This window comes from Diadema setosum, chromosome 7 (genome assembly GCF_964275005.1).
Source record: "Diadema setosum chromosome 7, eeDiaSeto1, whole genome shotgun sequence".
In the NCBI taxonomy this organism is placed as follows: Eukaryota; Metazoa; Echinodermata; class Echinoidea; order Diadematoida; family Diadematidae; genus Diadema; species Diadema setosum.
This window is the reverse complement of record NC_092691.1, coordinates 33020954-33036762: the sequence shown is the minus strand read 5'-3', so window position 1 is coordinate 33036762 and position 15809 is coordinate 33020954. Positions and strand designations below refer to the sequence as shown.

Genomic DNA, 15809 nt, shown 5'->3' with positions numbered 1-15809 from the left:
ACTAAAAGCAACAGCCTTCAAATTTACACACCGGAAATTATTACCATTACCACACACACAATGGTATAAGACTGTAAAAACACGAGCAACAGTTTCATCAACAGACTTTATTGTCCATCTTTCATAGAACAGTTGGCCTTTACTCGCGAGGAAAATATCAGCAATCCGTGTGGGAGACCACCTATTAATTCGTTTCTTATCGGCAGACCATGTGTTAAAAAAAACCCCGACAACAACATTCAATCATAATTCTTAATCCGGTTTCGTCACCAACACATCATAATCGTATTTTATCAAGACTGCACTTTCCTCGTCCTCGAATAACTCAACACGGTCAAACATTCGAGGACAAATTCCAGCACCCCTTTTTTCAAAACACTGACACCAGATGAAGTTGTGCGAAAATAACACACAAAGGAATAAAGAACTGCCCGCAAGGTGACGCAAAACTTCTCGAAAAAGCAGTGCACAGACAGAAACGCAATCTAACACTGGTTAAGCATAAACATCGTATGATTATCCAACATCCATGCAACTACCACCCACAGGATTAATCAACGAAGCATTTTTTTTTTCAAGTTAGCCCTATTATGGGAAAGAATAGCAGTTTATGCGTTAATTATGTGAGTGCAGACCAAGAATGCAAGTTCCTTGTGCAGTTTCTTTGCGTTGTGTAGAAAATAGTACAGACGGTGCGTCTTTTCCACGCCCTTATTTTGCGTGAAGAAACGTGGACGAAGAGTGATAGATTTGCGGGGGAGGGGAACTCAAACGGACTGAAACTAAAGTGTATATCTCAAATCTACTAACTAACAACCACTGACCACAATACATCTCAATGATATGTAGGTCAAACACCAACAGAGGAGATAACATACTCTACCGTTGTTATGGAAACGGATCTCGCAGAAGGTGAGGTGAATTTTTGGCGGATTTATGGCAACCCAGACACCTCAAATCGAATTCGCTATATACCAATCTGTGAAATTCGATTCGCCTAAAGTCACGTCAAAATGCTGTATAACTGCATAATTATCTGGGTCATTTTGTGCTAACTTGTCAGTTCCTAAGGTGAAGGGACAAATGAAAGTTTCTCTTGCGTCATAATGTAACAGTACATATAGAATGCTTTGTGATTGGTTGGACTTTCACCACGTGACATTTTATTCTCGTTATGGAGAGCTGTCTGTCTTGCCCAATGCCCTTTACGCACTCTTGCCCGGGAATTGTGTAAAGTATAATGTCAACAATGATAACAAATACTTTATTTTGTCCTACAACAAATATGGCACGCGTTTTCAAGCCTATTTGGACGAAAAAGTATGCATTACAAAAACATAGTAAGTCCTCGTTCATCTCTATGGCCTTCTCTGGCCTCCTGCCATGCCATAATGAAGCTCTGCTTGGACTTTACATTGTACATACATGGTGTAGGCACTAAATTTGTTGCGCGATTTCTACACCATTCTCGTGTAATGTATTCGAAATCGTGCCCAATTTGTAATCGTACTAGGCCTATAACGTGGTCTCAACTTCCCTCGTAGTCCCCCACCCTCTCTCTTTCTCTCCCTGCCCCCCCCCCCCCCCTCCTCCTCTCCTCCTCTTTCTCTTCGGGTATATGTATCTATGTATGGATGTTTGTAATATGTGTACATACTATTACATGTTTGTGTTTGATTGGTGCATGTAAATGTATAGAAATATCACCATTAAGAGAGAAAGAGAAGAAGTATATGGAATTCCAGCCATCTGTCTTTATGAATATATATATATATATATATATATATATATATATATATATATATAGCCGCTTTCTTGTCTTGTTTATGGAACTTTCGTTTTTCTCAGCTCATTTGCCGGAGCACATGTGTATCCGAATGATTGTTATATATCTTCAAACTATTGAAATAGTCTGTTGCACCAACTCTCTTCTTCAAAATATGCAATGTATATCATGCAAGTCTGAAAGCAGAGAGTAATGATCCAACAGTGTGAAATTCAAAGTGATCGCCGCATCTTATTTAACCCCATAAATTTTGCACTGCAAAAGGAACACTTTTGTAGCTTGTTTATGGCAAAGATTTCCTTTTGATACACGTCACATCCGGTTCCCGGTAAACAATGGATTAATTGCAATTGTATTATTCCATGCTCTCAACCCCTCAGCCACGCATTTTGGCAGTCGAAAGATCAAATCTTCAATACCCTTCCGTAATTTTGTGGGCTATTATATATGATTTTCGTCTTTCTCTTCTTTTCCTTGCACTCGTAACACCATATATTTATGATTATTTCATCACAATGCAGTCATCCTTTTTTTAATCATATAAATCTTATAAGATCGTTGATTTTCTGGGGCTTTTTTATCTTTGTTGCTTTAAGTTTATTTTCTTTTATTGGTTGTTACTCCTATTCATTTTGAGGTCATTATTACAAGTATGTTAGTCAATAAACATGTGTGCGAAAATTGATTGCTTTTTTATTTCTTCATAATCAAGATTGTTATGTTATATCATTATACAATTCACGTACTCACAGCCTTTATTTTGAAGTCTAATATCACTACCCCGATATTCGTATTCTTATTTCCTCCGAAGTCTAGCAAATTAACCAACGAACAAATCAACAAATGAACAAAAATAATTTTGTTTTCATGTACCATTTTTTTTTTTTTTTGTATACGAAACATCGTTCCTCGACCGATGAGATTGTGTCAGATTGTACTCAAACTTCTGTAAATAGTCCATTGACTGAATGTGATATCGTACATCCCCAGATGCGACAACGCCCATGGCTACCGTTGTCACTAGTATGGGCATGGTCTCTGAAACAGGAGTGCCGACAACTGACCCCATGGTTACTACCAATGTCATGACTACCATGGCAACCACCACAGAAGCTGGTAGGACATCGGCTTTGCGGGTGAAAGCAACCCGCGGCAAAATAGAAAAAAGAAAACGCGCACATTATATGTTGCAGATGTAGTGGCGCTGCATGGTGGAAGAATTTGTGCTTTTGTCTAATCACGAAACTTCATTCCATGCACATTCAAACGCAGGTTATGTTGTGTTCATATTGCATTTCATGTTTTTTTTTTAAATGTATCGACATGTCTTTCTCAACATTCCCTTCCTCTCATGTAATTTCTCCCTCCCCTCCTCCTCCTTTCTCCATTTCAACTTGTCTTTCCCAAACCAGGGGCGGATCCAGGGAGGACCTCAACCGGCGCACGCCCCCCCTTTATTTTTTGTTGAAACAAAAGAAATAAAAAGAAAAAAATGGGGGAGGGGTGCGTGCGCCCCCCCTTTAATTTTGCAAACACGCCCCCTCTTTACGGAATTCCTGGATCCGCCCCTGCAAACCTTTTTAATCAACAACGACAAAAAATAAAAATGATAAGAAAAAGTCCGACAGCAAATGATTACGCAATGCATGCATGCCTTTCATTTACGCTCATATTGTATGCACGGCAAAATCATTCGATCATTGTTTGCTCATAAAAAGACCAGTTTTGCTGCATAAAATCTCACTATTCCCAACGCCTTCTTCAGACCGATTTACTGGCGACAAAGACAGCTGGATTCCTGGATCTTTCCCGAACTCTTTTGACAGCGCCCCCAGGTGACGGAATGTGCGCTGATATAGCACCCATGGAAATGAACGGCGTGTAGAAATATTGTTATGTTTAGCGGTGTTTTGAGTTGTATTCTCTGAAATCTCAAAGTCCTCTACTCTTTAACTCGACAAGGCAGGCGGTGAAGCAGGGATTCTGGAGCAAGGCAACGTTTAAAACAACTGAGACTGAACGGGGATACTTGCGAGCAGTCATGATAATTCATCACATTCCTCAAACTGTTCATGTGCATGCAATGTCATTGGGCTCATAGATACCTATTTCATATCCACATCCTCGTGTGCATGAACATTTAGAAAAAGCGGTAAAATCATGAACAAAAAAAAATACCATAATCATTTGTATAAAACGAAATGTCATTACGTGTCATGTTATAAGCTTATTGGGTTTGTGGGCTTGTGTTTATATTGGTACTTCCAGATATGCAAATTATGGTGACATCCTATACCTTTCATTGCTCTCATGTTTGTATTGCATGTGTAGAATAAGCCAATTTGTCATTAGCTCACGTGTACATTGGTACAAATGGCATTCTCTTTTTTTTTCTCGGTTAGTTAGGTACTTCTTAAAAGTGACAGAATGCGTGAGCTTGCCTGACGTAACAATTTATGGAAGGCATATTCCAAAAAAAAAATGAACTAGAGTTAGCTGTAGACCAAGTGACCAGAATGAGCCGTCAACTTTGGGGAAGCATCCAGTACCTTGTTTGGCATTGTATGCTTCAACAAACTTTTTCTGTTTAATCTTGCCAATATAATCAGGCCTGCATGCTGTCAGGTCGATGTACAGGCAAGCACTATCTATAAAGTGAATATGAATAACCATTGCATTACAGATGCTTATCCCAGCAGTGCCAAGTAAATTTTAAAAACCATCATGCCTGTCGGTACAAATTACCTCTTTCTGCTCATGCGCAAAGTGCTGGAACTATGAACTGGCTTATTCATTATGATAAACAATTATTAACATGAATACAGTAGTGTTAGTTTGCGTTTCTTCAAAATGTACTCATCACATCTGCTGATCACATTTTGCATCAGCTTTAATAATCGTAACAAAACAAAAAGAACGTTTTGAAATACATAGTATATTTTCGACAAATTATTGGTGGCTGTGTTCAAGAGCTCTCAGCAACAATTGTGACACACACAAAAAAGAATAAAATCCCTGATTAACGCGCATGGGAATGGAGACGTGCAGTGGCAGGGAGGTTTCCATCCGTTGACAGTAGAAAATCGACGGCATGAACACCTTTACCAATATTTGTTTCTTCGCTCTGTTTAAACTTTCTTTTTTAATTGATCTTCATAGCGTGCATAATCCTGATGCCCGGTTGGTTTCCCGAGATAATTCCTCCATTCTCCGTGCTTTTTCCACGTATTGTATTTTTCATATATTCCACCTTTCTTCATTGGAAATTCAATGAACGAGTTGTCAGTGGCAATCCATGTCTCGGAAGTGAATGTGGTCCCATTCCCGCCATCGACGTCCATATTATGAGCCTACCATAGCCTAAACTCATGACCGATATTTTTAATGGCAAGGCTGATTGTCCCGCTTTCAGTGGATCATGCAAGGGTGTCTTCCTAAGCAGGAGCGTCATCGCAGTATACCAAAGCATAAACCACCAGGGGAAAAAGGAAAATGCATACTATACAAAAGTCATGCCGCTGCTGGTTTATGGGGAAATAGACGATTTTAGAAAGTCTATAATCTTGCAGTCTCTCTTCGCTTCATCTATGTTCTGCATCTTTCTCACTACCACAGGTCAAAGTACCGCAAACATGACAACGGAGGAAGTGACTGACATGTCAACGGACTTGCCAATGACGCCGTCATCGGACGGTTCAATCGTCGACGATGACGCATATCTACGTAAGAGCTCTCCCACGAAGTTCTATTTCCCGATTGCGATATTGATGATCGTCAATCCTTTATCTTTTATTTTTTGAGTCATTTGGTTTTGTAGTAACGACGAACAAGGAAACGTTCGAATAACTTTGACCAAACATCAGGTGCGTTCACTATTCTGCGCGGTAACGCCTGATGGCAATGGTGCGTGGCAAGTGACGAGTATATCCTATTTCAGATATTTATTTTTAAGCACCTATATGGCTAGAACACAGTTTACAAACATTATGGTGTTTGTTGTATCAATTAGTAAATCATAATGATTTTGGATCCTGATCATTGTCATTGACTGGGAATGATAATGGTAATTGTTCTAATAAAAATACTGATATCAATATAGATATAGGAATTATAAATTGTAATCATTATCATTCTTATCAATACTTATTGTGTGTTGTAAGTATTGGCGTTGATGCATCGCTTTAAATTCATGGAAGTGTGTAGTAAATATGTTTTTGCCTGAAAATGCAATCCGTGCATGGAATCTTGTCTGACGTGAAACTCAAATTTGCTCTCTCTGACTGTTTATGGTTTATCAGCACTGTTCTTTTTTTTTTTTTTCTTCGCCACGACTTTCTCTATAACAGGGTCTATTGGTGTCTTTGATTACCGCCATTGTGAGTATTCGGCATTCGACGGATGGTACAACAACGCAGCTCACCCCGACTGGGGTGGGGCAGGTAAGTCTCCCAGCAACGAGATGGAGGATGAGAGGAAGAGAAGAGCAGGAAGAAGGAATCAAAGAAAGAAAGAAATGCGAACAGAAGGAAAGAGAGAAGGAATGAATGAGCGAAAGATAAGATGGCCTCAGAGAAGAAAAAAGAATATTGTATAAGATCATGCTGAAAGATAAGAAGGGAATTTGAATGATAATTTAGGTTGTTGTGAAGAGTGATTATGTGCACTACTCCGTATCTGCCTCTTCCTGTTTGTGTGTGCGTGTGCGTTCGTACTGGATACCACGGTAAACGTCGACGCAGTTCCACTGTATAAGGCATGATCGAGAGCAAGACAGGTGCAAGAATTATAGAACTTGTTTGCTTAAGATGTAGATGTTTTCTGTAAGATAAATCTGCCAACACGATGTAAGTAACATTTTGTGTAATTTTCATGTCAGACTAGACTACTGATATTGATGTGTAAGAGATGTTCATCTTGGGACTAAATTACTTTGCATTGCAGATCTCGCGCTCACGCGCCGTCTGCCTGTTGCCTATGGCGACGGTGTGTACAGCATGGCTGGACAGGATCGCCCAAACCCAATTAGCATCAGCGAGAAAACGATGAAGGGCAAGACTGGTAGACCGTCACATCTCAACCGCACAGCTCTCATGACTTTCTTCGGTGAGACACAAGTTTTAAATGAAATATTTACCTGTCGTCAATAAACTTGCCCTTGCCATAGTGTGGCATGTATGTGTGCGTGTGCGCGTGTCCGTGCGTGAACGCGAAAAGAAAAAAAGTGTGCTTACAACTTGATTTATTAGCCATCAATTTCGAATCTCTATTATTTTTGTAGCTATGAATCTCCAGGTGCAACGCCCAATATACATCTCATCTGCTTAGTATAAGTATGCCCGGTTGCTGCAACAATGAGTAATGATCGGGTCCTCTATCAAAGAGGATATAAAATACGTAAGCGGGGATGGTGTACTATCAATATTTCTTAAAGGATCTATAGTTATTTTGTACTAAAGCACCATCTATTTTCCAAATGTAGCAACAACATTGCAAGCGGTAGGAATTTTATGGTAAAGTCTTTAGGAAGACAGTATGAAAGTTTACAAGTACTGATTGATCAAGGCAACAAAAAGCAACCTCCCTTACATTTCTTAGCAATGATCTGCTTCCGGCACAGACAGTGCCATGTTTTAACAATGCGTTATGCAATCTGACACGGAAGCCACTTGAGCTGACAGATTGGCAATAATGCTTTGATCTTACCAACTTCGGTCCCATTATGCCTGCAGGTCAACAGGTTGTCGAGGAGATTTTGGACGCGCAACGGGCCGGCTGTCCCCGGGAATACGAGAACATGGAAATTCCCGAAGGGCATATTTACCGAGGAGAAGTCGAAGATGTTGATGTGACCATCATGCCCTTTGTGCGTTCCCGCTACAGCTTCAACACCGGCTACTCGCCCAACGTTCCGCGTGAACAGGTGCGAAGGATGTGGCGTCACTCTTTTAAGGAGACATTGAGAAGATGTTTAAACTTGTGCATTTGAACATCTTATGAATTGAATATACACGATGCAGAGCTTCAGAATTTATAGTTATTAGGATGAGGAATAAGATCGTATTTTTTTTCTTCAAAATTTATCACAGATTACAATAAGCATGGATGGTGGCATAGGAGCTTCACATACGAGTGCATGTCTGGATGCTAGGAAACAGAACAAAAAAAAAAAAAAAGAAAGCGTACATATATTGTACGCAGGAATTGGTATTATAAGTGAGCTTCGATCCCACGTCATAATCCTTGTTCGGTGCATCGTGTTTCAGGTTTTTTCGAGTATTGACTTATCTGCTCAAGCAATTTGTCAAGAACCACAATAAATTTCACAAATCTATACATGACACTACCTCCTACATCTCCTACATGATGTGAAATATAAATTGTCTGGAATTCCCCTTTAAACTCAGCTCCAGTTGCTCTAGTTGGACTAAAGGGTTAAAGGTCAAGCAAAACACAAGCTTTCAGTCAAAGTTTGATTGAAGTCGGATCACAAATCGAAAAATATAACTTTCTGAATTCCTCATATTTTCACAAAGCAGTGATACAAGTTACAGACTCACAAGTACATTAGCGAAGACGATGATGAATATGAGAAAACTTATTGCCGATTTCGCTTTGTCAGCTCTTTTAGCAATAACAGCAACTCCACTTCAAAGGGTCCTCATTGGTCAATCACTGCAACTCCAGTATAACTTTGTGCAATTGAGCTAACAGCTGAGGAAGATTTTGGGGGATAGGGGAGGGAATAATTATGGAAAGAGGGGGTATTTAGAAAAGGAATGGGGTGGATGTAGAGAATTTATATGTTCGGGTCACAAACTTTAAATTCCGAATATCTTTATTTGCTCTCTTAGATCAGATTTCTACCTGCATCTGCGCTCTCGTAGACCTACCAATCTGCATGAATGTTTCACTTGTCCTTTCATATGCTTGTCAGTAATTGCTGTTGTCCTGTTTTGCTTGGTTTTACTCACCCAGCTGAACGAGATTACACCTTGGATTGATGGCGGTCTGATGTACGGTGTCACCAAGGCTTGGGCGGACGCCCTGCGCTCATTCGAGGGCGGCAGGCTGGCGGACAACAGCAGAGAGGGCGAGCGGCAATTCCCCGAGGTGAACACACTCGGGCTGCCGATGGCCAACCCACCCAACCCAATCGACAACGGAGCTGCCAGGCTGCAGGATGCCAAGCGATTTTTCAGTAAGTCTTTTGTAGTGTAGTGGCAACATTTCTGTGCTCTACCAAACAACTAACTAAACCCAAGGGTGCATTCCCAGAGTCGGGACTCTGCTTACGAAAGCCCCGACATATTTCTTATAGCACCGGAAACTGTCACTGCCATTAGCCTTTTACAAAATACTTCTTAATTGGTTCAGGACGACACTAGTAATATTTTCACTGATTGGTCGGTCAAACAGTTGATGTAAAACGTTACATATCTCCCCAGGGGGAATGACAGTGGGTAGCTATAGATCTGCGATGCTATGCTATGACGGACCTCATCCCACCCGGTCTGACGACGTAAGATCTTTAGGGAACAGCAATCTCGCGCATGCGCCGAGCAACATCATTTGCCTCATGGGCGCTTCATAGAATTAGCGTCGTTGATCTTAAGCTGCCTTTCATCAAATTCGAAACCCACCTACACCTCCTTTAAAGTTATTGCGAGATGCGAATGCCCTTTTTCGCAACAAAATTACGCCCCACAATCTGACCGAATAAGATAGTGGGACTGTGAATGGAGCTCAATAGTTTGGCTCTGAGAAACAACCAGTGTACAAGTCGCATCTCTTTCACACTCAAGTCAATGAAGACTTAATAAAAAATGCGAGTGAGGTTCAGCTGGTAAATGGACTTTTCATGTGCTTTCCGCAAATTACAAATCGTTAAATAATGTTAATGAATGATCTACGCTTCAACCTCATTCATCTTGAAGGTATTACACCTTAGAGGACTTCATTCGCAAAGATTCAGCTAGCAATCAATATTATTTGTCTTTTTATTTCCAGAGTTGGGAAACCCTCGAGGAAACGAAAACCCTTTCCTGTTGACTTTTGGCATTCTGTGGTTCAGGTGGCACAACTACTGGGCTGATAAATTCAAGCGAGAAACCAACTGGAATGACGAGCGGATCTTCAACGAGGCCAGAAAATGGGTGATTGCCACTTATCAGGTGAGCTCCATCATCATCTCCACACCAACCAGTTTTAATCCGTGTTTGTCCCCAATAATGGGGGTAGTTGGGTTTACCTCATAGCTCTCACAGCCTTCAAACTCTCACGCCTTCGCGCCATCTCTCCCGATTTGGGGTCTCCTCCCTTCTGAAGCCCATAATTCCCGATATGATCGTTCTTATCAGAGTCTTGCAGGGTTATCTGTTCGTGCTATTGAAGTATAGACCCACATTGAATCTTTTACTTGGTATATTTTCATAGTTCGCTGATATCTATATGTATTTGAGCACACCGCATAAAAATTGTTTTATTTATAATTTGTGTGTTCTCAGTAGGATGGTGACATGTACCTGTATAGCTCATAATGGCGTGTGTTTGCCGTGAACACTGCCTGCAATAAAAGGTCATCGTTTACATGGATAGATGACTTGATAAAGACGCGATGCCATGATGAAACTGAATGAATCATATCAAACGCATTATAATATTCCCGTTTGTTTTTTTGTTTTTTTTTTTTTGTTTTTTTTTTTTGTGTGTGTGTGTGTTTGTATTGCGCAGAACGTCGTGGTATATGAATGGCTTCCAGCGTACCTTAACCTCAACGAGCAAGAAATCAAAGATCTGGAGTACGAGAGTAGGTAGCCGGATTATAATAGATAATAAAGTCTTTCATAAGTTACTTGAAAACTAACACACAATCTCACACAAAAATTACTAAAAAGTTGAAATCTCTTAACAAAGAAGGTTGTGACCGAGTATAACTTCATGGTCAGAAATCTGCTGCTTATTCCTTTTCATCTTTGTAAACAATTCGCATAACTGGTCATCTTTGGTTATAGAATTAGGCTTTTTGTTGTCAGTAAAAGACCAGTTACAGTGAACATTTTGATAGTTCTAATAATATAATAATATTGTCCGTACATGGTAGCAGAAATGATGTTATCTATGATTATTGTAATCTCAGGAACAATGTCAATGATAGTTACATTACAGTGGTACTTACCACTGTTATAATAACAGCTGCTCTTATTCAAGCGATTGTCATCTCTCATAGAAGTATCAATTGCAGAAACAAATTGATAACTGATAATCTCACCGACATGCAGACTACAAGAGCTACATACATCCGGGCATCACACACGAGTTCCAATCAGCGGCCATGAGATTTGGACACACATTGGTTCCTCCCGGAGTGATGCGAAGGTATGGTAGGAAAAGAAAACGCAGCTCATACCCGATCTTGGTGATACTAGGCGAAACATTTGGGAGGCTGTACGTTTAAAGCATACTCGAGCAAGAGTTGGTGACTTTGACATGAATGCAAGGAGAAAGAGATGTAGCTTTCGAGTTTCAATGACTCGGCAACAATGGCACTTAAAGGAGAATACGCTTTGATGAGCTAGTTTGTTCTCAGAATGACTGTTCCGTTAGAATTTCATGATATCTTTTGAAATACAAAGAAATTAGGGTGCTTGGACATGGATCTTCTCATTTAATGTGCACACAAATTGAAATTGTTGAATATTGCCGCAGTTAAATATGAAATATAAAAATCAAAAATTACAGGCTGATATTCAAACTCTATTGCCCGTGATTGAAACCTTAGGATAATGATACTTTTACTTTTTCTGTTTGCCTGGCTCTATTTCTTATCAAGCTCGAGCATTAAGTGGAGTGAGTTTCTTCTTTAAACCGAAACTTAGATTACAATGGGCAGAATATCAATGACAAAAACGCAGTAACAAAACCAACCTTTTGCCCCATCACAGAAATGCATCCTGTCAGTTCCGGACGTCAACGCTGAGGTCGTCTGGCTTGGGTGACGTTACCAACCCGAATGACGAACAACAAAAAATCGCCGCTGATTCCGTAGGCAACCACGGTGTCCGTACGTGCAATGCCTTCTGGAACCCTCAGGTAAAACCCCAAAGCACACTAGTCTTCATTTTTTTCCAGGTCTGTTAATTCTATAAAGAAACAAATGCATTCAGAAGACTATTAGTGGTTAAAAATCTTCATGCCGATCGCAGAGAGGGAAGCCCCACATGCCACGCCCCTCCCCCTCTACTTTATTGTAAATTATACCGCAGTCATTTTTTTCTTTTTTTCTTTTTTAGCTTGCTGGTTAAATCAAAGATACACAATTGACTATATTCGCTTCGACGTGTAGGCATTCAAACAAAACAAATTTCCAGGAACGGACAATAATGTCGAATTGAATTGAACTGAATTAGATTGGATTGGATTGACTTGAGTTGAATTGAATTGAATTGAATTGAATTGAATTAAATTGAATTGAATTGAAAAGCAGTATGTTTTTATGAAAGTCGTGTTTACAAACACACACACACACACACACACACACACACACAGATTTGTTCTCGTATGATATCCAAACTTTCATGTTTATTACATTAACTTTGAATATTAAATGTCGCTGAATTTTTCCATCTCTAGCTTTCCGTGCGAGAATCTGACATTGAGGAGTATCTCCTGGGAATGGCGTCTCAAATCACCGAACGAGAGGACAACATCATTACGGAGGATTTGCAACGTACGTCTTCTTTCTTCTGCGTTTTATATTACAGCCTGTCTGCTTTGTCTTCTTCTGTGTTTCTAGATGCCTTTAAAGCAAAACAAATAAATCAACTCTAGGCCAGGTTCGAGTCATTTGATAACATAATGGAAAATGTGACAAACAGAACAGGAAAATCGTTATCTAATTCAGACAAAAAAGGGATAAGACACAAATTGAATAGTGGACCCGCGGGATCTCTGTAGTGTACCAAATCATAAAAGTGTTGCTGATAGTGATAATTTGTAATCAAAAAGACCTTTCACCTATCAAAGGAAACTGAAAATAAAGCTAGAAGAAAATTTCTTGATCAGTTAGATCCAGTTGTAGATTATATACATAGCACTTTTAATGCAGAAACCTGAAAGGTGAATTTCATTGGTCAGAATGACATCACGTGTCCGTGCGATTTTTAAAAGAATACCTACCTTGTGGGTGTCATGTCTGTCTGATTTGACAGGGCGAGTATTTGGGCCTCTGGAGTTCTCCCGGCGCGATCTCATGGCCCTGAATATTCAGCGAGGGCGCGATCACGGTCTGCCCGACTACAACACGGCGCGTGTGTCACTCGGCATGACAAGAAAGGAGTCGTTCGACGACATCAACCCCGGCAATAGCAGCGACGGTCGAGTCGTGTCCTTCATTAACAGCGACGTGAGTGGGCGAGTTCGAGTTGGTGGATAAGCGACTAAATTTAGCGGGGAGGGATGGAAGTAATGGTGTAGGGAAAGAGGGTTCTGTATATCTTTTTGAGTTTGCGGGTTTTTTTATCTTCAAGAATGCTTAAAGGGATGGTATAGTATTGGCGGAGATGAGAATTGGGCTTTTAACTTTTTGCGAGATACCAAGAAAACACTTACGAAATAGTACAGAGCATACCATTTTAAGTGGAATTCAAAATTCATTTGATGAAAATCGGGTTTGGAATGACTGAAACATCCAAAAACAAAGTAAAACAAAGCGATTGTAATGAAATGTATGTCCCACACTTTATTAGAATTGCTCTGTTTTGGATATCTCAGCCATTTTAACACCAATTTTCATCAAATAAACGTTAGACTCCTCGTGGAATTACATGCTCTTTCATATTTCATAGGAGGTTTCTCATTATCTCACCAAAAATGTTAGAAACCTGAATTTAGGTCTCACCCAATACTATACGATCCCTTTAATTTCAATTATGGAAGTCAAAAGAAACACTTCTCCAGAAGGCGTATGTCAGCACTCGTTTGAACTTGTTGCTGGTCTGGGAAGTATAGCCACTTTGCGAAAAAGAGATGTAGACAATGTTTATTCATTTCTCTCTCTCTCTCTCTCTCTCTCTCTCTCTTATTTGCGGCACTCTCTTCATTGCTATGTGCCAAGTAATGATTTAACGTACATCATATTCTTGAGTCTGAGATAAAAGAGAACTAAAGTGACAATTGCTAAAACATTTTTTTTTTAGGGATCCCGGTGAGAATCGAGATAGCGGAAAACAGAGATAAAAAGAGATCCTGTGTTGAATTTAGCCTCCGATAGTAAATGTAATATGCTTTGTAATTCCACTAACCTTTTGATGCAGGTTTTGGATGCTCTGAACAAAACGTATGACGGCGACATCGACAAAGTCGACATCTGGGCCGGCGGTCTGCTGGAAACAACCAGTGACGGTCCTGGCGAACTCTTCCGCTTCATCATCAAAGACCAGTTCATCCGGTCCAGGGATGGCGATCGGTTCTGGTTCGAAAACCATCTGAACGGGTCAGTTAGTTCGTATTTGTTTGGGTTTTTTTATCTCTCCAAACTCTTAAATGAAGGATTTAGTTAATGTCTGTGCATAACTTATTATGTGTCAACTAGTTTTCGTGATTCGGAGTAGAACAGTACCTATAGGGTGGCCACAGTCTACTCATAAAGCGAAACCACCAAAAAAAAAAAAAAATGATCCACTTTGGGTCATGTTTGAGAACGAATGAATACGGAGTTTGCGAGTCTAATCTTTGTTAACAATGTCCCAGTTTTGAGAAAAACTTTCATAGTATGGGTAACTTCACATTTCATCTCGGCTTCCCGCTCAAGGCAAAGCCGACAAGGGCTGTCGATTTTCTGTCCGAGGTGTCAAAGACTTGTTAAAAGAGCTGGTCGTAAATTATGTCGAGTTAAAGGATGTCATCATAAAGTAACACGTCGTTAGATATGTCGTCGCTTTAACCAGTCCGAGGGAGAATGTTATTATGTCCATGGAGACATCCTCGTAGGTGATTCTGATAGACCATTTTGTTCTAATATAACTGCTTATCCTTAGACGGCTGTGTTGATAAACTGAATAAAAGATAAGGAAACTGATTTGGTTTGTTTGGGATTGGCTTCCTTCATTTCTTTGTTTCAGTGTACGCAGTCGTGTACAAGTTAGTATTTCAATTAATCGTCATTATTCCTCCTTCCTTGTTTGAAATAATCCAGGCAATTCACCAAGGAACAGATTGCTTTCATCAGGAATGTGACACTTTGGGACATTATTGTTGCTTGCACAAACATCAAGCCCGACGATCTGCAAAGAGATCCCTTCCATTATGTTGAAGGTAAGTCCATGAATACCGGAACAGGAGGAACAGAAATTTCAACGCAAAATACAGGATAGAAGACGTTATCATAATCATTAACCAGAGCAGTTTGGGTCACTGTGTCACAGGGTAATAACTTGATGACATTGAAAACGTATTATCTGGGTTTAGAGGGATATGCAGGTTGATGAAGGAGCTGTACTAGATGAGGAGGGGGAGAAGAAGAAGGAGAAGAAGAAGGAGAAGGAGAAGAAGAAGAAGAAGAACGAGAAGATGGAGAAGAACGAGAAGATGTAAAAGAAGAAAAACGAAACAAAAACAAAAAAGAGACAGAGAAGAAATGGAGGAGGGGAGAAGAAGAAAAAGGAAAATAAGTTAAATCAAAATCAAAGAAAAGGGGATGAGACAAATTAGACAGGAAAAAGGAGGAGGCGAACAAAGAAGACGAGTTTTTAACAACTTTGTGATTGTGCATGTTATTTGATTTGTAGGAGACCCGTGCTTCGACGACCAGCCATTCATTCCTGAAGGTCGCACCATCAGCGAGGATGACATGGAGCCGTGCACCCCTCTGCAGATTTTCGACTACTTCACTGGTAGCGAGGTGTCCTATGCTCTCTCTTACCTCGCTCTTGGTATTTGGATCGTGGGTGAGTGTAACCAGACGATGATGCTTTATGTGTCTTTCTGTCTTGTTTGTGTGTGTGTGTGTGTGTGTGTTTACCACCAA

General features: G+C 40.2%; 1 protein-coding gene across 2 annotated transcripts in view; it reads left to right on the top strand.

Annotated features, from left to right (window-relative positions):
- LOC140231290 (dual oxidase 2-like) overlaps positions 1-15809 on the top strand; it is a 37366-nt gene that overhangs the window by 6923 nt on the left and 14634 nt on the right. The window contains exons 2-16 of one of the 2 annotated variants that reach the window (XM_072311436.1): positions 2777-2902; positions 5402-5509; positions 6133-6225; positions 6728-6889; positions 7516-7706; positions 8762-8984; positions 9794-9957; positions 10517-10592; positions 11065-11161; positions 11728-11875; positions 12416-12512; positions 12994-13187; positions 14098-14276; positions 14979-15097; positions 15571-15729. In XM_072311436.1, the coding sequence (XP_072167537.1) occupies positions 2777-2902; positions 5402-5509; positions 6133-6225; positions 6728-6889; positions 7516-7706; positions 8762-8984; positions 9794-9957; positions 10517-10592; positions 11065-11161; positions 11728-11875; positions 12416-12512; positions 12994-13187; positions 14098-14276; positions 14979-15097; positions 15571-15729 (2136 nt within the window). The remainder of the gene's footprint in view (positions 1-2776; positions 2903-5401; positions 5510-6132; positions 6226-6727; positions 6890-7515; positions 7707-8761; positions 8985-9793; positions 9958-10516; positions 10593-11064; positions 11162-11727; positions 11876-12415; positions 12513-12993; positions 13188-14097; positions 14277-14978; positions 15098-15570; positions 15730-15809) is intronic. The other variant, XM_072311437.1, reaches the window with a different exon arrangement.